This window comes from Globicephala melas, chromosome 12, assembly GCF_963455315.2.
Source record: "Globicephala melas chromosome 12, mGloMel1.2, whole genome shotgun sequence".
In the NCBI taxonomy this organism is placed as follows: Eukaryota; Metazoa; Chordata; class Mammalia; order Artiodactyla; family Delphinidae; genus Globicephala; species Globicephala melas.
Window position 1 is genome coordinate 82502753 of NC_083325.1, and position 22002 is coordinate 82524754.

The following is a 22002-nucleotide window of genomic DNA, read 5'->3' on the forward strand; positions in this document are numbered from 1 at the left end:
TTGACTGTATTTTCTGCCCCACTGTCCGCCCCCTACCCCAAACACACACACAGCCTCTTGTTAAACTTTCACATTTGTGAAGTGTAGATTTTCCTAACAGTCTGGCAGGTACCACTTTTGGAAAGTACCTCCCATGTGGAGAGGCTGACCTTACTGTAGAAAGGCAGCTCTTTCTGGATAAAAATATACCTACATCCAATATACTTGCGGCTCCAACTTCATCCAGATGTCTGAAGACGGAGTTCAGAACCTCTCTTAAACGTTTGGTGGATGACTTCTTATGCGGCTGGAGGAGAACCGCCTGGAAGTTCACTGGCAATCCATACCTGTTCAAAGTGCAGAGGAGTTACTGCAGATACGGGTAAAATGAACCTGACACTGTAGTAAGAATGAAAAACGAGGCAGCATAGCTCAGGAAAAGAAAACTCGAGTGCAATGTCTGCAGTCAGAAGTGAGACTACTTGCTAGATCCTTGTGTGTGGAAAGATCTCTAGAATATGCTCACCCACTTCTGATGGTGACAGTTTTTTGACTATAGAGCCACGGGGTCTCTGGGGTGTGTGTAATCATCAGGTGGTGAGGGGTCAAGCTGAATGGAGGCCGTTTGACTAAATATTCTGACTCCAAAGCCTTCGTCTAAAACCCAGCTTAGCTGACATACTTTTCTCCACTGAAAAAAGCACACGCACACACACGCAAATCTGGTTTATCGAGATTGTGAATTCCTTTTGCTGAGTTTTGGGTGGACAGAAAGGACTTTAAATGGACTTTGTGTGCATGAGTACCTCTGAAACCACCTGCTGGCAGCTCTTCGTGTGGTGGTATCTCAAAACACTTAAAATATTTACACTGAGTACTACATAAACAGGAAACATGCATTTTGTGATTCTCAATGTTTTTAAAATACATGTCTATACTACCAGTGAGCAAAGGCTTGGATGTTCGATACTTATCACCTGTGCTGCTTCATGCCGGAGCCCAGCATGTGAAAGCTGGCCTTAAGATGCCCTTTTACTGCCTGACCTGTTAGTATTACTTAGTTTTAATTTCTCAGTCAATGCCCATAAACTAGCCCCTGGCTCTCCCGTCCTCATTTCTGGCTGCTAACGGTGCAAAGTGTCCACTCAAGTCCTGAGGTCTCCTGGTGGATCTGCAGAAAGGTGAAGTAAATACGTGAAAGGGCCATTTGTTAATTGCTTCACTGTAACCAAGCATAAGACGCACCTAGTCCCGTTGCCTTAGAACACTGGCTGAGCGGGGCCCCGCCAAACCCGAGAGGTGAGGGCCACGGAGGCCGGCAGACGCTGGCAGGGATGGCGGGGACACCTGCGCTAGATCGTGGGTGAGAGGGTGGCCCAGCGGACCGCCCTCATTCCTTTGTTCCTTGTCACCAAAGCTCCGGTCACCCAGATGACGCTGAGGACCGGGTTGTAGTGCTTCTGGAGAGCCCCTATTACCCGGACGTGCAGTAACCCTCGCCCTGCCTTCCCTCCTGAACTTCCTCCCCGAGCTCCCAGTGCCCTGGATACCCACCCCACACCCTCGACCTCACCAGCGCAGCTCTACCCGCTTACTACAGGGAAGTCTGCAGCCTTCTCAAAGGGCGACGGTCACCAGTCTCACAGCCCAGGCAACATGTATGCCAGGAGATGGCACTCCAGTTCCCAGGTGCAGCTGCTAGACCATCACTCTGCTGCCGGGACACAGAACCTGCCTCTACCACCCTCCAATCCGGTCATCCCACCGATTCATCAGCAGGCTGCTCTGGAAGATTACCCTCCTGAACAAGGACCCCGTCTTTTGAGCTCTCCTCCCCTGACCAGCCTGTGAGCTCCTTGCAGGCAGCAGTCCGCATCCGTCTTGTTCACTCACGGCTCCCCAGTGCACGGCGGATAACAGGCACCCCATCAGCACTGGCTGAACGAATGCTCCTCGCCCCTCATCCAGCCTCCACGCCCTGCACCCCTTTCTCAGCCCACTCCCCTCTTGGTTTCAGGGTTTGCACATTCTTCCAGATCCTTCCAGACCTGTTCCTGCCAGCCCTCCCTCCAGGTCAGTTTAGTGAACACCTGCTCAGAACCTGCTTTCCAGGATCGGCAGGTCAGCTCTCCGCTCCTGCCTCCTCCAGGCCGCCCCCCTGCTGCCCCCTCCTGGATGCCTCAGTAGAGGAGCCTCCTTCTACTCCGGGCCCCCTGGCGGTGAGCCCTCCACCTGCACCCTCCGTGCTGAGAATACTGCAGCCGCCACCCTCCCCTTTAACATGGCACGACTGCAGCTCTATTTACAACAGCCAGGACATGGAGGCAACAAGTGTCCATCGACAGATGAACGGATAAGGAAGATGTGGCACATATATACAATGGGGTATTACTCAGCCATAGAAACGAAATTTGAGTTATTTGTAGTGAGGTGGATGGACCTAGAGTCTGTCCTACAGAGTGAAGTAAGTCAGAAAGAGAAAAACTAATACCGTATGCTAACACATATATATGGAATCTAAAAAAAAAAAAAAAAGTGGTTATGAAGAACCTCGGGGCAGGACAGGAATAAAGACACAGATGTAGAGAATGGATCTGAGGACACCGGGTGGTGGAAGGGTAGGCTGGGACGAAGTGAGAGAGTAGCATGGACATATATACACTACCAAATGTAAAACAGATAGCTAGTGGGATGCAGCCGCATAGCACAGGGAGATCAGCTCGGTGCTTTGTGACCACCTAGAGGGGTGGGGTAGGGAGGGTGGGAGGGAGGGAGATGCAAGTGGGAAGAGATATGGGACATATGTATATGTATAACTGATTCAGTTTGTTATACAGCAGAAACTAACACACCATTGTAAAGCAATTATACTCCAATAAAGATGTTAAAAAATAAAAAAATTCTACATGTCCAGAAATAAAACAAACAAACATGGCACCATCGTGCCCTGTTTAAAATAAAAATTCCCTCAACTCCCTCCCGCTCTCACCCCACATCCGAGAGCACCCAGTGTCCTACGTCACCCAAGCGTTCAGCCACTACACTCGAGCTGCCCACACCAATGGCCTCCCAGCAGCCCCATCCCAGAGGCAGCTAAAGCCTTACCCTTCTGATCCCTGACTCACCCATCTCTCCCTCCTCCGGCCTCTGACATCACACAGGCTTCTTTGCTTCCACTCCTTAAATGCTGGTACATTCCCCTAAGCGACTCTCTGTGGGTGAACCCATCCACACACATCAATCATCACTGGTGCTCCCTAATATCCATTCCCCACTAGAGCTTCTCCCAAGATCCAGACTAATGACCCAGCTACCGGCTTCTCCAGTCTCGCCATGGCCCCACCACTCACCCAGGGCCCGTTTCCATTCTCACCTTGGGTGATTTAAGCCCGATTCACTTCACCCTGAGAATGAACCAGCACTTCCTCAGCTGAGGACTGGTCCGCTTCTCTTTGATTTGATTCAGGCCACAAACGTGGGGCACCTCCTCTTTGTCTGACTCTGCGCTGGGTGACAGGCAGTGAGGCCAAGTCACCCCAGCCCTCCCCTCCAGCTCTCAGGGTAGGGAAAAAGGGCAGAACCAGCTCTGAGGAAAGACACAGCAACAAGTGCGAACCGGGGGAGAAGACCTATGCGGGGTCCGAGGGTCAAGAAACAGGCGAACTTTACCCATCTGCTCTAATCAACTTGTTGGTTTAACATCTATTTTCTTAGCTTACGCTCTCTCCATACGATGGAATATGAAAAAGCCATTAAGGAGGAGCGAGTATCTCTATGCATACTGATAAGACTATAATGCAAAGCAGATGAAAAAAGCAAGTTGCAGAACGTTAAGTATAAGTGATGACATTTGGGGGATGAGAAGATTCTTGAAACCATCGCCTGGGATGATCTATGGGCAGTGGGGCTGCGAGGAACTCACTTTCCACAGTACGTATTTCTGAACTGGAATTTTTTTTTAGTGTTCATGTATTACAACTATTCAGGAGAAATAAAAAGTACAGTTTGGAAAATGTCATACATTGATAGTTTTGGAAGGAATTATTCTTGCATATACTCAGTTTTACTGAGCTTAAACAAGATATTAGGGACCTCCCTCTCGACCTCTCACTTGAGCAAAACGGGCATCCTGTAAGGATGGGCAGGCTTTGCCACACTGGGCCTAAGAAGCCCTGATTTTCAAGGTGAGCAGGGACAGACTGGGGCCCGTCTATACTGTCGATGGCTGGAACACTCCAGGTCATCTCGAGTGTCCCTTCAGCCCAGCGCCACGATCCTTGCCATTACAGGGGTCTGAGATGGTTCAGAGGATGAGGAACCACCATCAGAGCCGGTCTGTATTTGGACAGAACCACAGTGGCAGCCACGTGGAGGATGCACTGAACGCAGGGGCCCAAGTAACAGCTGGGCGGGAGAGAAAGCGAAGGCAGGATGGAGCGCTGTCAGGGGTGCATGAGGTGCAGGGAGGTGCGGGGGGACGTGAGGATGAGGCAGCGGAGGTGTCCAAGCGAGCCCTGAAGGTTGAGGAAGGACCTGAGGCCACCGGTAGAAACGGAGATCAGGAGGAAGGGACGGGGAGGGAAGATGAGTCAGGAATCCAGTGAAGCCGGTCGGGAAGTGCACGGCAGCAGAGACCTAGGAAGCCTGGGCAGGAAAGAGAGAGCAGGGCAGTCAGCCTGGCGGAAGGGGCCCAGCAACACCACCCCAGAGGGGCCGAGGGGCCCTGGAGCCTGCAGGCCAGAGCAGGCCAAGCTTTGGGAGAAGGGGGCAGCGGCCGTGAGCAGTGCTGCCGAGACCCCCCCATAGTTCAGGACACGGGATATGTTCAAACACAGGAGAAAGCAGGCTTCAACAGATATTTCCTGTTTGATCCCAGTTTTGTAAAAATTTTGTAAAAATAATGCGTATCTGCGGAATCTAAAAAGAAATGATACAAATGAACCTATTTACAAAACAGAAACAGACTCACAGACTTAGAGGATGAATTTGTGGTTACCAGGGGTGAAGGGTGGGAGGAACGGACAGTTAGGGAGTTTGGGATTGACATGTCCACACTGCTATATCTTAAAGGGATAACCAACAGGGACCTACTGTAGAGCACAGGGAACTCTGCTCGATGCTATGTGGCAGCCTGGCTGGGAGGGGAGTTTGGGGGAGAATGGATACACGCATATGTATGGCTGAGTCCCTGTGCTGTGCACCTGAAACTATCATCACAACACTGTTAATCGGCTATAGTCCAATATAAAATAAAAAGTTAAAAGAAGTTATGCATGTCTGCAAATTTAAAGAAACAAACCCCAAAACTCTGAAGGATGCTGGTACACCAGCATGTTAGCAGTGTTTCCTCTTGCTGCTTTCACTCTTTGGGATTACCTATAGTTTCTACAAAACAGTGAACCTAGTTTGCATTTGTTTAAAAAAAAAAAAGGTAAAGTAAGTTTAGCTGTTGTTGGTTCGGTTTGGTTTGGGTTTTACTTTTTGTGCGGCCTTGAGGGTTAGGCCTCAAAGCTCAAGGATGGAGGCGGTCGGTGCTGGTGTTTCTTCCAGGAGCCCCTGGCCCCTGGTGGGCTGCACAGAGGGGGTGGGCGCAGCAGGACACTAACCCCATGACCGGCAGGAAAGGGCCAGAGCACCGGACAGCAGGGGCCCTCAGGACTGAGGGAAGGGTTATTTGACGGAGGAAACCCTAAGCCTGTTGCCAAGAGCCAGGAGTTGCAGAGGAAGAGGGTAGGAAAGCCAGGGCGCGTCCCAGAGGAGGCTGGAGGGGCCAGAAGAGGGGTGGCAGAGCCCAGGTGGCCCCGGAGCTGGCTACGCCCGCCCGCCCACCGCAGGACAGCCAGGGCGGGCGTCTCGTCCACGCACCTGAGCACAGACTCCACAAACACTCTCAGGGCCTTGATGTGGATCCAGGCAATAAAGGCTTCGCTGAAGTTCACCTTGAGCCATCGCAGCAGCGGGCCCTGCAGGGACAGGAGTGCGGTGACCCCTCCCGGCCAGTCCACCCAACGCCCGGCCAACAAAGGACGTGGGTTTCGACAGAGCAAGCCCCGAGCTGAGAAGAAACGCCCAGGGGCCAGCAGGAGCAGCGAGGCGGTCCGACGAGGCCAGGGTGAGGCCCAGGCCCACGTTCTCCAGGGCACCTGGCGCTGGGGCAGCTCAGTGGGCCTGCCAGCCAGCACACGCATGGGGCCATCACCCACCGGGCTGCGGGGGGCGGACAGCCCCTGACCTCGGGGCGTTCAGAAGGCAGCCAGCAGGCTTCTGGCTGACACTGCGCCGCCGAGGAGCCCCCCTTCTCGAAGGCTCCACTCCAAGTCCCGGCACCATCCACCAGCCGCCACTTCCAGGGGGTTCCTCACAGCCCCACTGCACGTGGCCACAGCCACTGTCGCTAATGCTGGCATGGCTGGTCCTCCTCGGATGCCCACAAAGGTCAGGGGTGGGTCAGGGGCGGGCACCCAGGGGAAGAGAGCTGAGCTGCCCGACCACCATCCCCCAGCCGGGACCTGCCCCATCACCAGCTCCAGCCACCGCCAGCCAGGACAAAGGCACCCTGGCCAGCAAGCACCAATCATTGCTGGGGGAGGGGGAGGGGGAGCGGGAGGGGCAGCTCTCAAGAGACCCTGCAGATTAGGAGGAAGGCATGATTCTGGAATCCCTGAATTTAAGACCTCAAAAGCCATAGTAGATAACAGGAAACGCAAGGATTTGCTTTCTCCAAAGATGCCTGCGCGGGCAAGGACATGCGAGCCGGGGAACCCCAGGGCTCCCGGGGAGATGCTTACCTCACCCTCGCCCTCACTCTCTCTCTCTCTGTCGTTCTGCCCCGCAGCGGGCCTATCAGGGTTCCCTAGCGGGGTTACCTTAACCTGGTGGTCCGGGAAGGTGGATGATCCCTTTTTAAGAGCAACACAGGAAGTTTGCTAAAGGCACAGAAATGATTTATTAATCTTTCAGCAAACATGCATCACAAACAAACAGAAATCATTCTCACGGCCTGAAAAGCACCTGAAGGTGGGCTCAGGCATGCCGGCCCACCCTCGGCACTTGCGTGCTGGTTGGACTGGAGGTGTGCCGGTGCCATTGGCACTCCCCCTCCAGGGCGGGGGTGTTCAAGTCCCCGGCTTCCATATTCCAGGGGCAGAGCCCACAGCCCCTCCCCCGGCCTGGCCTCGGCCAGGAGCTGCCCCTCCCTGGACCGTCTGTGCAACCAGCTCCGCCTTCCGGCTGTCTGGGCTGAGTCAGGGTGTCTCTCCCAAGTCCAGCTCACAGTAGCCTCCTTGGCCGTCAGGATGCACTTAAGCATGTTACATGCAGAAAACTGGTCAGGCGTGCTGTTAGCACACATTCGACCCTTTATCAACCTTCTCTGCAGACAGGTGCAAAGAGCGGGAAAATCCCATCCTGTGCTCTCAAAGGGAACTGACACCCAGGACCTAGGTAACAAAAGGACGGACGCAGGATGCTGGTCCTATGCACCTCCAAAAAGCCTAAAGGGGGAGAGAGATTCTTAAGAAGCCGGGGTCGGGCTGACCCCCGCTGACCCCTGCTCGCTGGCGCCCGGCAAGAGCCTCGCAGGCAACTTCGAGTTTCCAAGTTAGTTTGTCCTTCGGAGCTCCGCTTCCCCTCCACGGAGACCAGGCAGGGCTCCCGGGGTGGGGGAGCAGGGAGCGGAAGTCTACACCACACGAAAAAACGCCAGTGAGCAACCTGAGACAGGGGCGCAGGCGCTGGGCTCGGGTGTATCACCCAGGGGTCTGTGCCAGCGCGGAGGTGGGTGCCAAAGACTCGCCCTGGTCACCTGTGAAAGGTGCCACCGCCTAGCGCCCTCCAGAGACACCGCGGGGGGCTCGGGCCAGGACTAAAGCAAGCGGGGAAAGGGCTCAGCTAAAGAGAAGGCTGGAACCTCCTGGGATATTAGGGTTCCGGGCGAGCTCAGGTGGAGGAGGAAACCCTTTGGATCTCAGCTCTTGCTGGTGAGCATCTTTCCTGCCTGGTGAGTCGGGTCCGAGGCCAGGGGCTTAGGGCTCCAGCTCAGTCCTTAGTCTCAGGAAGGGCCCGGGAGCCTTGGCCCAAGCCCGGCAGACTACGGCTCTAAGAAGTGTGTGTTCCCTCGGCGCGCACACACGTGTCCACACACGTATGCGTGCGTGTGCGCGCGCGTGCCTTTCTCCTCGGGGACAGAAGGGTTTTATACGATCAGCTCCCATTTCCTCCTCAGAGGGGGATGGGTCCATCCAGTGGGGCTCTGGGGACCCCATTTCCGGGGCCCCGTGGCTGGTTCTCACTCCTGATGGGACCAGGTGTCTGCAGTCCCTGTGCAAAGGCCATGGACCCAGAGAGGTCAGGCGGGATGCACAGAATCCCCCAGCCCGAGGCAGGAGGAGGCCCGGGGCACAGGCACAGCCCCACGGGAGGCACTGGCTCTTCACCCAAACACACACTCACAGCTTCGTGTTTACACACCAACTTTCCTCACCCCTCCCTTCCTCTCTACTCTAGAGGCTGAACTGGAAGTTGCTCTGAGAACCCTCCCTGGGGGGGACTGTAGGGCAGGGGACCTGAACACATGCCCCTCGGCTCAGCCCCGCTCTGAGCTGAAGGATGCTGAGTCCCGAAGGTGCCCATTCTACAGAGCGACTTTCTCAAGGCTACCCCATTCACGTTTCAAAAATGAAAATCTGTTTCTCTCTCTCTTGAGCTCAGCTGCCCTCACACATGAGAAGGTTCTGAGTGGCTGTGGCTGGAATTCTCTCGGATAAGCACCCACTCTTTGCTAAAAGCCTTGGGGAAGTAAATACAGGTGCCGGTGATGGGGATGTCACAGTACGCCTGGACGTCACACGGACCAGGGCTTCGGGTGACAGCTACCTGCACTCTCCAAGGTGGCGGCCCTGGTACTCTCAGCACAGGCGCTCCTGCCCGGAGCCCTGATAGCCTCGCTCGACCCCAGGCGGCCAGGTGGGGTCCTCTCCCAGGGCCAGTGCCCGTTCACCTCTCAGAGCCTCACTTCCTCCTCTGCAGAATGGAGCTAAGAGTTCCTTCCCGGAGGGCAGTGCCGGGCTCCGTGAGATCTCCTACAGCAGGGCTCACGGCTCATGTGTCACCTCTAGGTTACCAATACTTGTCACCCTCCCCCAGACCCTGTCCGGCAGCCCCAGGAGTGTGCACCGGGCAAGTAGGGATGTTGGCGTGGGTGTTGGGACTTAGGCGGGGCCCTTCTGCTCCAGGCCTTGGGTGCGCGGGCACCAGCCAACGCCTTCAAGAAAATCCTCGGGGCCTGTATCATAGACTCACGTATTGTTGCTTCCTATCCGACAGCAGTCTGGTCATCTCTTCCCTTTCCCTTTTAATTTCTTTTTCATCATAGTAAAATTCACGGACAGTGAACCTTAAAACAAGCAAAGGAGAGGCTTCCGCTAAGAAGCTTCCAGTCAGAGCAGAGACCCCCCCCCCTCCAGTGGAGACCAACCAAACCCGGAGAAACCCACCGAGGCCAGCCCTTACTTATTCTCTTTGGCTTTGGTTTTGAAATCGTCAATCACTTTTCGAAACAGAGTCACGGTGAAGAGGCCACACTCGTTGTCCTCAGCTATCAACCTGTGGGAGAGAAGCGTTTGTTCACTGGACTCACCATCAGGCCCCGGAGCTGGGCCGGAAGGAGCCTGTCCTCTCCCCGGCGGGGTGGGTCGCTGCAGGGGGAGCCTGGTGGCCCTGGCGGCAGCGAGGGTGGAGAAAGCGAGGGCGTCCCTTCCTAGCGCCTAACTCCTGGCTGCGCGGTGTCAGCTGCCGGCGCCTTCCCGGCGTCTCCTCTCCTTCTCTCACCCTCCAGGCTAGGGCTCCAGGGGTGACCCAAACGCCGAGACCTGCTCGGATCTGGGGTGTGCTCCAGGTCATGAACTGGCCGAGAGCAAGCTGTACGCAGGTCTCAGTCACCTGCTGCGCCGAGCGGGGCGCGCCAGCTCTCACGCGCTGTGGTTGCAACGAAGCAGAGGAAAAGGTTCCAGATGGTGGAAACCATCCCACGTGGGCATTTCACGTCCAACGGCACAATGTTCTAATCAGACACGGTCTCCCTGGCACACCTTGATGCAGGACCACTGTGGTCGCTGTCCTCAATGTGGGGGTCACTGGGGCCCGTGGTCTGAGCGTCTCTGAGTCCCGCTGGCCAGATGACCTGACCATGGGCGCCCTTGGGCCCAAGCAGGGTCTCGGGTCACCTTTGCTGCTTCTCCGAGCCCACACCCATAGGGGCTGACCCAGGTTCCAGAAACCTTTCCAGAGTAAGCTCAGCAGACTCTCAGGTGCCCCCCCGACAATGGAGGGCCTGGGGGTTCTGGTCTGAGAAGTCAAGCCACCTCCTGAAGCAGCCTCTCCTGGCAGGAGTTCCCAGCACTTGGCCATGGAGAGCCAGCATTGGAGAGCAGTGAACGCTCCTGCCAAGCAGGCCAGCGTCGAGGGCCAGCTCCTCTGCCGGCCTGTACGCCCTCCTCCTCCAGCCTCCCCTGGTGACCTCAGGCTGTGACTGTCCTGGCCCTGCACCCTTCAGTTTAGCTCCTGACTGCTCTCTCCAGTGAGTTTGTGACCCTGGGAGAGCCAGCAGGCGCCCCAGGCCAGAGGCCTCTGGGCTGGGATGGGAGTGGGCAGGGCTACCCAAGACTCGTTGAGAAACCATTTGAAGTGCAAGCTATTTCAGGCATGGGAAAAGGCACAGAGAATACACACCCACGTATTCCCCGCCCAGCTTAAGACATAAAACAATTTCATACAACAGAAGCCCCACATGCCCTCCCCAACCTCATTCTAATCCCACCCCTAGGTCACCGCCGTGCTGAGTTTGGCGTTTCTCATCCTCAAACACCCACAATTCCATGCACCTGCATTACCCAAGTCACATACAGTTTAGTTTTGTCCATTTTTAGATTTTAAATAAATGGCTTCGTGCTGTGTGTCCCCTTCTGCAACTTGCTTTCCGCTTAACACCACAGAGTGAGATTTATCCCTGCTCATGCCCGTAACGCTAAACTGTTGATTTTCCCAGCTGTGTGGTATTCATGGTTCAAATATGTTCCTCTATCCCCTCTGCTGTCACTTTTCCAGCCCTCACTGGCCGCTCCTGCTCTGACCCCAGCAGGCCACACGTCGAGACTCTTTTTCTCCCCTGCTCGGGCTCTGTGGCCATCACAGCCAGGCTCTTGATTGACCCTCAGGTGGGGAAGAATCCAGGCCAAGCAGAGAATGCAGAGCAGAGCACAGTGCAGGCCCTGCATGCCCCGAGGGCCGGAAGGTAGTCAGGGAGGGCTTCCCGGAGGAGGGGGCAAGGAAGTGGGATGCTGAAAGATGGAGGGAGTCTGGCACGTGGCTGAGTGTGTGGCTGTGAAGGCACAAGTGTGGAGGGCTGAAGGCACTTGTGCTCTTGGGGCATGTTTGGTGGCTAGGTGCCCCAGAGCACCCACACATGCCCCCGCCACACCCCAGGCCCTGGGGCCAAGCTGAGGTCTCACTTACTTCGTCGACCGTGGGACCACCATGTCCGAGAGGGATTCGTAGGTTTTTTGCCATTGTACATAGCTTGGTCTGTGAGAGTACAGAATCGTTCAGTGATTTTTTGCAGAAAAGACTGTGGAGTGTCCTAAGAGTCCAGGAAGCTGCATGCCCCTTTCCCTGAGGGCCTGAGAGGAGCAAGGCTAGGGGCCAGACAGAGCCCCAAACATCCCCTGAGGCACTGCCGTGGGCTTTGGGACCCCTGTCCCCAGCCCCATCTGGGGCTTAGCCTCCCCATGAGGCCCCAGGCACCATGGAGCGGCCGTGAGAAGGACTCAGGAGATTCCTGCTGGGGGCTCTGATCCTGGCCCTGTGTGAGTGTGGGCAAACCAGCTGACCTCTCCGGCCGCAGGACAAGGGAACAGTAACAGCCCCCGCTTGACCCCAGGCGTGTTGTGAGGGAAACGAGCTCCTGCGTGGGCACACAGCAGATGCCCGAGAAATGACCGCTTCTGTCACTATTACCGCCACAAGCACTGTCACCTGCTCCCCTGACCACCCCACAGCTGCCATTTAGGGCTCCAGGATCTAACCATGGGGGACTCCCGCTTCATCTCTGTTGGGCAGGACGAGTGTCCTTCTGTGATCACCAACCCAGATGGAGACCCCAAACCACTCCCCTTCCTGGTCCACTTACTTGGGAACAATGACCAGAAGTGTGATCAGATACTCAGAATCCAACACAAAGTCTTCTTTGCTCACAATATCGCTCAGTGTCCGAGTGAAGAGGTTTCCCCTGAATCCACGCGGGACAAAGGGGTTGTGATCAGCAGAAAAGCACACAGAGGCATCCCTGGGCCTGTGGGATGCCCAGACCCCCAGCCCTCCCACGACACGCAGGTGTTGGGACAGCAGGGGCAGTAGGGGACAGGAAGGGTCAGGACGCTTCCTGGGGAGGGGTGGGGGCCCTGGGCTAAGTGTCCCCCGGCTGTGTGTCTGGGCGCCCAGAACTGCTGTGCCTGGCGAGACCCCAGGTCCTATCACCAGTCACCCGAGCTGAATCCAACACCTCGGTCAGCTGTGCTGCCCCGGCGCAAGCCACCGGCTGTTGGGAGGGGATCGCTGGCGCCAGGCAGCTTATGTTACCCCAATGGAACACAGCGGTCGGCTCACGCCACCACCTGGGCCACTCCGGGCAGAGACAGGCCCAGAAGAGGGCTCCGTTTCACTTTACACACCTTACAGGTCCAGCAGCCAGGGGACATTCACCTGAAATAGCTTTGTACGTGTGTCCAGCGGAACCTGTCTCATCAAGGTCATGGTATTTTTAGCACAGGGACCAAGGCTATTGTATCAGCCAATGGGCCAGAACACAACTACTGGGACGGTCTGTAGCATCAGCACGTAGGCCACGAGGTTAAATACCCAAGCGCACGCTGCTTCCCGAGGAAAGAGTTCTCGAGCCCTTAGTCAAGGCAGAAGCTTTAGGTAAAAAGCTGTCCCACAGGGCTCTCCAGACTGCCCCGCCTGGAATCCACACGCCCTCTTCCCCATGCCCACCAGCCATCACGGATAAGGCCCTTAGGGTCCCTCTCCAAAGGCACCCTGCAGTGCCCGTCTGTCCCGGACTCCTTACGCTATCAGAACTTATCTGTCCCGTCTTATCTGTAAGACCTTATCTTACACCTGCACCCCTTGCGCAAAGCAGACTTTCCATAAATATTTGTTGAGTGAATAACTGTGAGCTCTCCAAGTGCAGAAATGATATTTTATTCTGCTTTGTATCTTTAGGGCCTAGCATAAGGCCTGAGTATGGTGGGTACTTAATAAACATTGATCCGAAGAAGAAAAAGAGGAACATCAGAGGGAGATGGAGACTGTCGGACCCTCTTCACCCTCCCCTCCTTCACTCCGTGTATGTTCAATCAACCACTTACTGTTGGCCCTCCCTGCCCAGCACGTAACTCCTGAAGAGGCAGGAGTGTCTCCGTGTCTGTCTGTCTATCTGGCTGGCTGGCTGTCTCTCTCAGACACAGATACCCAGCTCACCCAGTGATCTGAAAGGCCCGTGCAGGATCCCGGCTTGGACGCTGCCCTGGCCGGGCCCTGAGGCTGCAAGGAGCGTGGGACCCCGAAGACTCACGTGGATTTCTTCTCCAGGTTCTCCAGATTTGTCTTCAGAGCGTTGTAGGCGGCCGTGCGGGACTTCAGGTCCGTCTCAATCTGTGCCAGTTGCTATTTGGAAAAGCAAGAGTTTAAAGAGTTGGCCGAACTTTTCACAATTGCCGCAAATTGCTCCTGGCGCACTTAAGGAAAACGCTGTACCCCGCCCGTTTGCCGGGATGGCTTGCGTTTTTCTCCCCTCTGCTCTCCCAGACCTTCCAGCATTTGACCCTACAGTGAGCTCACCCCGGGAGGCAGGGAAGGGATTAATGGCTTTTCTAGGATCACTCAGGAAGCTGAGTCTTGTCCCGATTTCAAGCCCATCTCGTGCTCTCAGGGCCCCCAGGGCCCCAACTCCATGTGCTCTCAGGCTCTGCTAGAGGTCAGCTCGGGCTGACCCCCATCCCGGCTTCTCGGGGGACCCGCTGTAGCCCAGCCCCGACCAGCACCCAGGTCTCCAGGCTCAGCTGTGCCCCACGGCAGCCCCTTCCTGTTCTGTGTAGGTAGGAAGGCTCTTTTCAGTTTGGAGGCAGATCACCAGCCTGACGTTAGGGATATCCCCCTGTTCTGGAAGTTTCGGGAGCATGTCCAGGATCCCCTCCTGCGGTGGGCAGGGAAATGAGGCTCAGCTCTCCAGATGCCTGGCCTCAGGTGCCCCACCTGCTCAGCCGGGGTGATAACTCTTCCACAGCAGTGAAAGAAAAATGCTCACCAGGCCCAGTTCAACGGAAGTGCTGAAAACTCAGCAGCTGTTACGACGATCACCGCAAATCAGTATCTCGAGGTCGCTGAAGCCCGCGGCTCAGCGACAGCGGCGAACCCCTCTTGCACGTGGGAACTGTGGGGATTTTCTGGCTCCTGCTTTAACAGCAGGGTCCACGAACACAGAACGGGCCCGACAAGGCACGGCACCCACACCACGGAATACTGTGCCAGCGACACGGTGCCTGAGGGCTGGTCCCACCCGGAGGAAACACATTCAGGGACGCTTCCCTGGTGGCCCGCCCTCGGTTGCGAGGGGACATTACATCGCACCAACACACACAACAGAGCAGCACACCACTGCTTACGGGAATGTCTCGGGAATCACGACACAGAAAAAGGAGGCAATCTATAGGATGTGCCATTTTGAGTTGAAATGTATAGACTTCTAATATAGATGAGAGGATCCGCTTTAAACTTGTAAACACTGGTTACCTTTAGGGAGATTAAAGGGAGTGGCAGTTGGAGGGGAGGGGACGTGTGGGTGATGTGGGGGGGGGGCTTTCATCTTTCGATTTTGATTGTTTGATTTTTAAAATAAGATTTATAATTTTTTTTACAATTTTTAGAACCTTTTTACTTTGAAATGATTATCGATTCACAGGAAATTGCAATGATTATCGATTCACAGGAAAGAGGTCCCATGTACCCGTCTCACCCACTGCTAACATCTCACATAACAAGAGTACAATAGCATAACCAGGAAATTGACGTGGCTACGAGCCACAGATCTTGATTTTTAAAATAAGATTTACACATTTGTCTTTTTTTAAAGGAAAAAAAATCAAACAAAAAATCCTGTGTCGTCTTTATTCTTATGATTTTACCACAAGCCAAGGAAAAACTAGAGTTTTAGAAAAACTGCAGTGTTTAGAAACCCGCAAAACAACGAGAGGAACTAAGACTTGGGCACCCATCAGGCCCGAATTTGAATGTCAGTTCCACCTCTGGCTGTGTGACGTGGTGTCAGCTCCTGAACCTCTCTGAGCTCAGTGCCATGGAATTACCATGAGCTGTTACAGTCCTCAGAGCAGGTCATCCAGAAAGGTGAGCCCTTTCTTCAACAGACTGAGCCCCTCAAGGGCAGGCTGGGTCTGGGTGATCTCTGCGATTCTGGGCAGAGCGGCTGGCACAAGGCGGTGCTTCAAGAACATGTCCAGAGCCAAGCGCTCCCACAGTCCTGCCCCTTCTGGCATGTGGCTGGCGTGCACTTCCCACCACCGAGGGGCAGGTGCGCCAGGCAGAGCCTTGAGACCCCCTGAACCTCCCTGCACAGCACCCAGAGATGCTTCAGGTGGTGGAGACGCCAGCGGCCGCTGCCCGAGTGGTTTGGAGGGAGCAGGTCCCCGTCGAGCACCGTGGACATGTGTGCGGTAGGCATAGAAACTGTTTGCTATGTTATGCCGGTGAGATTTGGGAGCCTTTTTGGAACTACACCGTGACCCAGCCCGTGGAGACGGACACAGCCAGGGGCTGGGTCCCCATCCTCGCTCCCCTTCATTAGGGGAGGCAGGTGGGCTCAGTTCCCAGCTGCTGGGAGGGTCGGGGGCCCAGCCCTGAGAGTGTCAGCACAGGGCGCCTCCCAGGTGGGGAGACCCGTTCGGACACCTAGAAGACACTGGGCGCTTTCAGAGAAGGGAGTTCCTCTGACTAGGACGTCTCCAGTTAACAGATTTAGATCTCGCGATGCGGGGAAGAGGCCTGAGCCAGTGCTGAGGGCAGCGCTCGAGTGCTCCTGGGGCAGGACGGGGTGAGGGAGACGGTGCCCGGAGCCTCTGTCTGGCCGGCCTCAGAAAGCTGATTCCTGGCAGTGGAGCCAGCCCAGGGCTTCCTTGGGAAGTGATGCCAGGCATACGGCCCAACCGAGACCTGCATCCCCATCCCAGGGCAACACTTCGACACCTGCAGGTCCTGGGGGATGCCACGCCACCTCTCAGCCAGCTTCCCCGTCTGAAAGCAGAGGAAGGCGACACCTACCCCATAGGGGTGACGTGGGAATTAAAAGCCCAGCATGGCTCCAGGCACACAGGGAGCGCTTTCCAAACCAGTGCCCTCCTCTCCACCCTGCTTTCCTGCCAAAGTCACTCTTTGGGTCCCCCGGACTAGAGAGAAGCCAGGTCCTGTCCTCTACAACTGCTCTGCTCCCCCGCTCAGCTGATGCCCCAATGCACTCTGGGAACCCTCCTCACTGCCTGCGTCCCCAGGACAGCCATGCCGGCGAGCGCTGTCCCCAGTGGACGTTTGGCACAGCCCTGGCCATGCTGCCTAGCTCGGTCTGGCCTCACCAGAGCAGGGCGGGGAGCGGCCAGTCCCACAGACTACTGTGTGCTTCCAGCTTGGGGGTGGAGGTGCACAACACCCTCCTGGATGCCACACCTGGCACAGGTGCTCTGGGAGCCCCTCCTCGAAGGGCCTTCCAGAATCATTGCCCAATCGCCCCAGGAGGGGCTGGGACCTCTGATGTAAAGGGGGCCCGATGAGCTGCACCCAGATTCCAGAGCCTTCTGATCCCACCTGTGCTCCCAGAGACACAGGCCAGGCGCCAGCCTGCCAGCAGGAGATGCACAGGACTGCAAGGGGGTGGGTCCCAGCAGCCCATCGCCTTCACCTGAGCCGCCCAGACCCACCTGGGCGCTTCTGTCGCGCTGAGACAACAGGAAGGCTTTGTTCCCGGTCTGGCTGAGATGCTCCCCAGCCACCCAGCCACAGGAGACGTGACATATTAGGGGCTCTGTGCATCTTAGAGGGAGGGGAGGGACAGTGGCCATAAACCATCAGGCTAAACCTCAGAAGCTTCATCAGCGCCCACCCTCAGGGAGACCAACGGGAATCAACACGCTGCAAGACACCCGCGATGTCCCCAGAGGGCTCCGCCTTGGTGCTCTTATTAACGCAGCAGAAGCTGGAGGCCCCCCGCTCACCGAGACAGTGAAATCATGAGGGCAGCACCCACCGGCCTCCCCACTGTCACTAGGGGTGGGACCCCGGGAGATGCCTCCCGGGAGTTAGGGCTCTTAAGCCAAACTCTCCACGGAAGCAGATCGTTTTTGTTAAGTGAACAATGGCCGTCGGGGTCGGGAGAGTCAGGGTGGGACTGACTTCTCCAACAGCACCTTTCAAAGGGGAGCGCAGTGAACAGGCACCGGGGTCTGGGGTCAGAACACCAGGGGCTCAGAGCACCCGTCGAGGGCAGTGTCCTGTAAGACGAAGCCACCCTGCCCGGTGGCAGATCTGGAAGAGGTGTAGGGAGGACAGGTGGTCACCAAGCCGTTTCCAGGGCTGCCCTGAAACCCAAAGGTGTCTGACCTCGCCCAGCGCACGGAAGGCCACAGCTCAGGGCCCAGTCAGGGCTGGCGGGAGCCAGACGGGAAGGGACCCCACCCAGGGCCACTGGGCAGGGCGAGGACCCACCCAGCCTCCCGCCTCCGGAAAGTCCCTCCTCGCTTCGCTAGGGTGCAAACGCCGTGCAGCTTCACCCCAGATGGTCGGTGACGCCGGTCACAGCAGTGTGACGTCCCCCAAGAGAAGGCCCTTCTCTTACCTTTGCCAGAGTGTCTGCTATGCTCACCAGCGGCTGCTTCGCAGGGTACTTGGCCATGTCCCATTCGAAGTGGGTCACAAAGGACGTTAAGTCCGCTGGAAGAACATAAACACATTGCACCGGATAGTGGACTCCCTGTCTCTCCTGAGACGCAGGCAGGCCAAGCATCCCCACTGAAACCGAGGAAGCGATGAGAGAAACGGAAGGACAGACCCAGGGCGCCCTCCCCCTCTGGGAGAGCAGACGCTCCCCACGGGAGCAGAGGGCCAGGCCAAGCATCAGCCAGGACCACGGGTAGCCCCACCCTCAGGATGCTGTAGAGGTGCGCTCCTGCGCCCAAGCTCCAACTCAGACGCTGCCCCAGAGCCCCGCGCGTGGGAAGCCCTGCCCTCCCAGGGGGTGGCCACGGAGTCGGAGATGTTCTGCGGCACCAGATGAATCCCCTGCCTTTTCCAGTTGGTTCGACCACACTCCCAGCTGAGTTGTCAGTTCGAGGTACCCCAGAGAGCCCCAAGCCAACCCCCAAGACCCCACAGCCACCATGGGTGCCACCTGCCCAGCAGATGACCATCTCCCTGCCTCTCCCACGTCCCAGCGCTAGACATGGGCCAGGTCCTCACACGCGTCTATTTCAACACAGGCATTTTCAACATTAGCGAAATACTGGAGTTAGTGAAGGTGGTTTTTACCACCTGGTACAGACGTGCATTTGTCAGGGTATGTTCTTTATATAAAAGTGCATAGTGAGTGGAACACATCAGTGTTTTTTCAAATTTTCTTTTCTCTCTTACTTTCTCCGAAAGCAAGCCCAAACCTGTGTGCTCAGGGTGTTTGTGACTGTCTCTAACCGGCCGCGGGTGGAGGAAGGGGCTGGGAAGTCAGGCAGCGGCGCCTTGGGGCCCTGGGGCGTGTTAGTAACCAAACCTCTTTGCACCTCAGCCTCCTGACCTGAGAAGTGGGTGCGCGAAGGGGTGTCTGCACACCTCCCGAGGGCCCTCTCTCCTCAGGTGAGCTCTAGGCACATTGAAAGGATGCGACCCGGGGGCCAGCTGCAGGCTACACCCCGGTCCATTACCCCTTCAGTGTAGGATGCGCTACGGGGGCCCCCAGAATTCCATGAACCCCAGCAAGATGGGCCTTGCTAACCTGGGTTCTCACCCCAGGTTATGTGGACGCCGGCCCTTCACGCAGGTGAAAAGGGACTGGTCACCGCTCCCTCAACATTCAGTCACCGCGACTGAAGGCCAGCTCACTACTGTGCTGGGGACGGCAGACCGTAGCCCCCTCGCCTTCGAGGGGCTCCCTGTTTGCTCGGGACACGAGTCAAACATGACACCACAGTGAGCAGTGTACACACGGCTGGCAGGGGCTGAGGAAGGAGGGGGAGAGCCCACACCTGCCTCCTGTCCTGGGGGGCACTCCAAGGGCTTCGTGGGGACCCCGTATTCACGCAGGGACGGAATGGGACAGAGTTTGCCACGTGGCCAGTGAAGGAGGACTCCGGGCATCAGGCAGGGTGGACTGGAGCGTCACATGCGGGGCATGAGGACTCCCTGGGTCACGCTGATGGAGCGGGGCGTCTGGACGGAGGGGGAACAAGAAGGCCAGGCAGGGTCAGGAAAGTCACGTCTGCACCTTCTCCCGTGGCGATACACACACCAGGGCCACCTCCTGAGCCCCTCGCACATGCCAGGAGTGGGACACGCGTCACTCCAACCTCAACAGCACTGCGGAAAGGTCACCAAGAGGTCAGGACATAGCCGGGAGTGGGGGGGGAGGACATTGGTGCTCTGAGGAGCCTTCTCTGGGGCTGTGAGGGAGACAGAAGGGAAAGCTAAGAGGGGCCCATGCCCGGGGAGTAGAGGCAGGGGGCCAACAACGGCACGCAGGGACAATTACCCCTGGGGCACGAAGGAGGCTCGGGGTACACCTGGGTTTCCAAGTTGGGTGACTAGGTGAAAGGAGGGGATGCTCACTCGGCCAGGCAGCGGGGAGGCGGCAGCCTGGGATGGAGCAGAGGCGAGCGGAGACGGGCTCCGCTTGGGACGAGTTAAGTGGGATATTCGGGTCAGTTAAGTTCCCTCACGGCAGATGGAAATGAAGTGGGGCTTGGAGGAGGGAAGCAGGCTGTGGGAGGGAGGTCAGCAGGATGACGACGCTGGTGGTGACCATTCCAGTAGCTGACGCTGGCTGGTGCTTTACTGTGGCCGGGACGCATGAGTTACTTCAGTTCATTTACCCTTCAACCCTGTTCAATGTTATTATTATCTCCATTTCAGAGATGAGGAAACTCTGGCACAGAGTAAGTCGTGTAACGTCCACCAGAAAAGGAGACAAGGAACACGGAGGCCAGGGAGGACCACGCCCCTTCCCCGCCCCGGCCTCAGGCAGGAGCGGCCACACTCTGGGGGGACAGGGAAGCTGCCGTTGTCGGCACCTCTGCAAGAACCACACTCCGATACCTCTGGTCTCCTGATTTAGAGGGTCCTTCAGATTCCAACGGTGTTGGGATTGACAAGAGGGCCTCTGAGGCACCAAGGGTGGGGCCCTGACCCAAGTGGACTAGTGCCCTTATGAGGAGAAACCAAAGAGCCCCCACGCCCCCCGTGCTCCCACCAAGCAAGGGCCGTGTGAACATACAGGGAAGGGAGCAGGTTCTCACCAGGAACCACATCCTCCATCACCTTGATCTTGAATTTCCAGCCTCCAGAGCTGTGAGACATAAACATCTGTGGATTAAGCCTCTGGTCTGCAGTATTTTGATACGGCAGCCCGAGCTAATGCAGATTTTGGTATTAATTTGGTTATTAACATGGATTTGGAGATTGCTACACTAGGGCAGGGAAATGACTGTGTAGGAAGGATCCAGGCCTCGGAGGAGCTGCATTGAGGTCTGCATGATGGCAGGGGCGCAGTCAGAGGCAGAACTGACGGTCGCAAAGGACTCCTCGTGTGCCAGCAGTCACCCGATCCTGCTACTGGACCCTACTGTGGGCCAGGCCCTGGGCAAGCACGACGGTCACACACCTCCCATGCGGTCACATGCTGCCCGGTGGGAGCCATCGCCCACCACACAGGCCAGGGAACAGCCCGCCCTAGGCAGGTGCCAGGCAGGTATGTGCTCTAGAGACTCCTGCCTCTGCCCACCCCAGACCCCTGGGCACACCACCACCCAAGCTAAGCCACCCCCGACTCCTCACTCTCTCTCTCACTGCTGCTCTTGTCCTAAACATCAGACTGGAGACCAACTCCTGCAAGCCTGCCCGGCCCTCCCTCCCCCTGCTGGCCTGAGGCCGGGATGCCTGCCTCATCACACTAACGACGCTGCACGATCACCCTTGCTTCCCTTGCTCTTTCAGCCTCCTTGAGGGCAGGTGATCATCTCTGTGTCCCCAGAGCCTGTGACAGTGCCCAGCAGGGAGCAAGCGCTTCGTATGAGAATCTGCCTATTAACCCTGATTGTTGTACTAACACTATCCAGGTTGCTTAGAAGAGGTACATTTCAGACAAGGTCTCGTGTCCATGCATTTTCACAAACTCCAGGCTTTTACGGCGCTCAAACCCAAGAGAACGCGTCCCTCTTTTCTACTAGAATGCCTGTGACTCCTTTAGGACTCAGCCCCCATCCTCGTGGAGGCTCCTAAGTACTTGGTTTCCATCACAGCACGTCAGGCACTGTGGGTCTGGTCCCCAGGCCGCGAGCTCCTGGAGGACAGTCATCGCTGGATGCCCGGCACCCAGCACACTGCCTGGTACTCGACGGCCAGGCACGCGTGTCCGATAAGTGAGACGAGGAGACGGTGAAGGTCTCCTGACAGAAGCCTCCAGAAACCTCTGGTTCGTGACTGTGAGTTCTTCCACCTCCTCTTCCAGGTGGAAAGAAAGCACCAGCCCCAGCTCCAGACACCGCCCCCTCCCCGCAGCCCCGGCTCCAGACACCGCCCCCTCCCCGCAGCCCCGGCTCCAGACACTGCCCCCTCCCCGCAGCCCCGGCTCCAGACACTGCCCCCTCCCCGCAGCCCCAGCTCACGCATCCAAGGGCCTTGTCCCCTCTGCCTGAGGACGCCCTC

The 22002-nt window shown here is 56.9% G+C and overlaps 1 protein-coding gene across 5 annotated transcripts in view; it reads right to left on the minus strand.

Annotated features, from left to right (window-relative positions):
• ATP6V1C2 (ATPase H+ transporting V1 subunit C2) overlaps positions 1–22002 on the minus strand; it is a 54712-nt gene that overhangs the window by 349 nt on the left and 32361 nt on the right. For 3 of the 5 annotated variants that reach the window (XM_030844589.3, XM_070046833.1, XM_070046832.1), the window contains 9 exons: positions 17933–18027; positions 13610–13701; positions 12164–12262; positions 11491–11559; positions 9490–9582; positions 9280–9373; positions 6768–6905; positions 5845–5942; positions 194–326 (listed from right to left, as the gene is read on the minus strand). In XM_030844589.3, coding sequence (XP_030700449.1) covers positions 194–326; positions 5845–5942; positions 6768–6905; positions 9280–9373; positions 9490–9582; positions 11491–11559; positions 12164–12262; positions 13610–13701; positions 17933–18027 — 911 coding nt within the window. The remainder of the gene's footprint in view (positions 1–193; positions 327–5844; positions 5943–6767; positions 6906–9279; positions 9374–9489; positions 9583–11490; positions 11560–12163; positions 12263–13609; positions 13702–17932; positions 18028–22002) is intronic. The other 2 variants (XM_070046831.1, XM_030844591.3) reach the window with 2 other exon arrangements.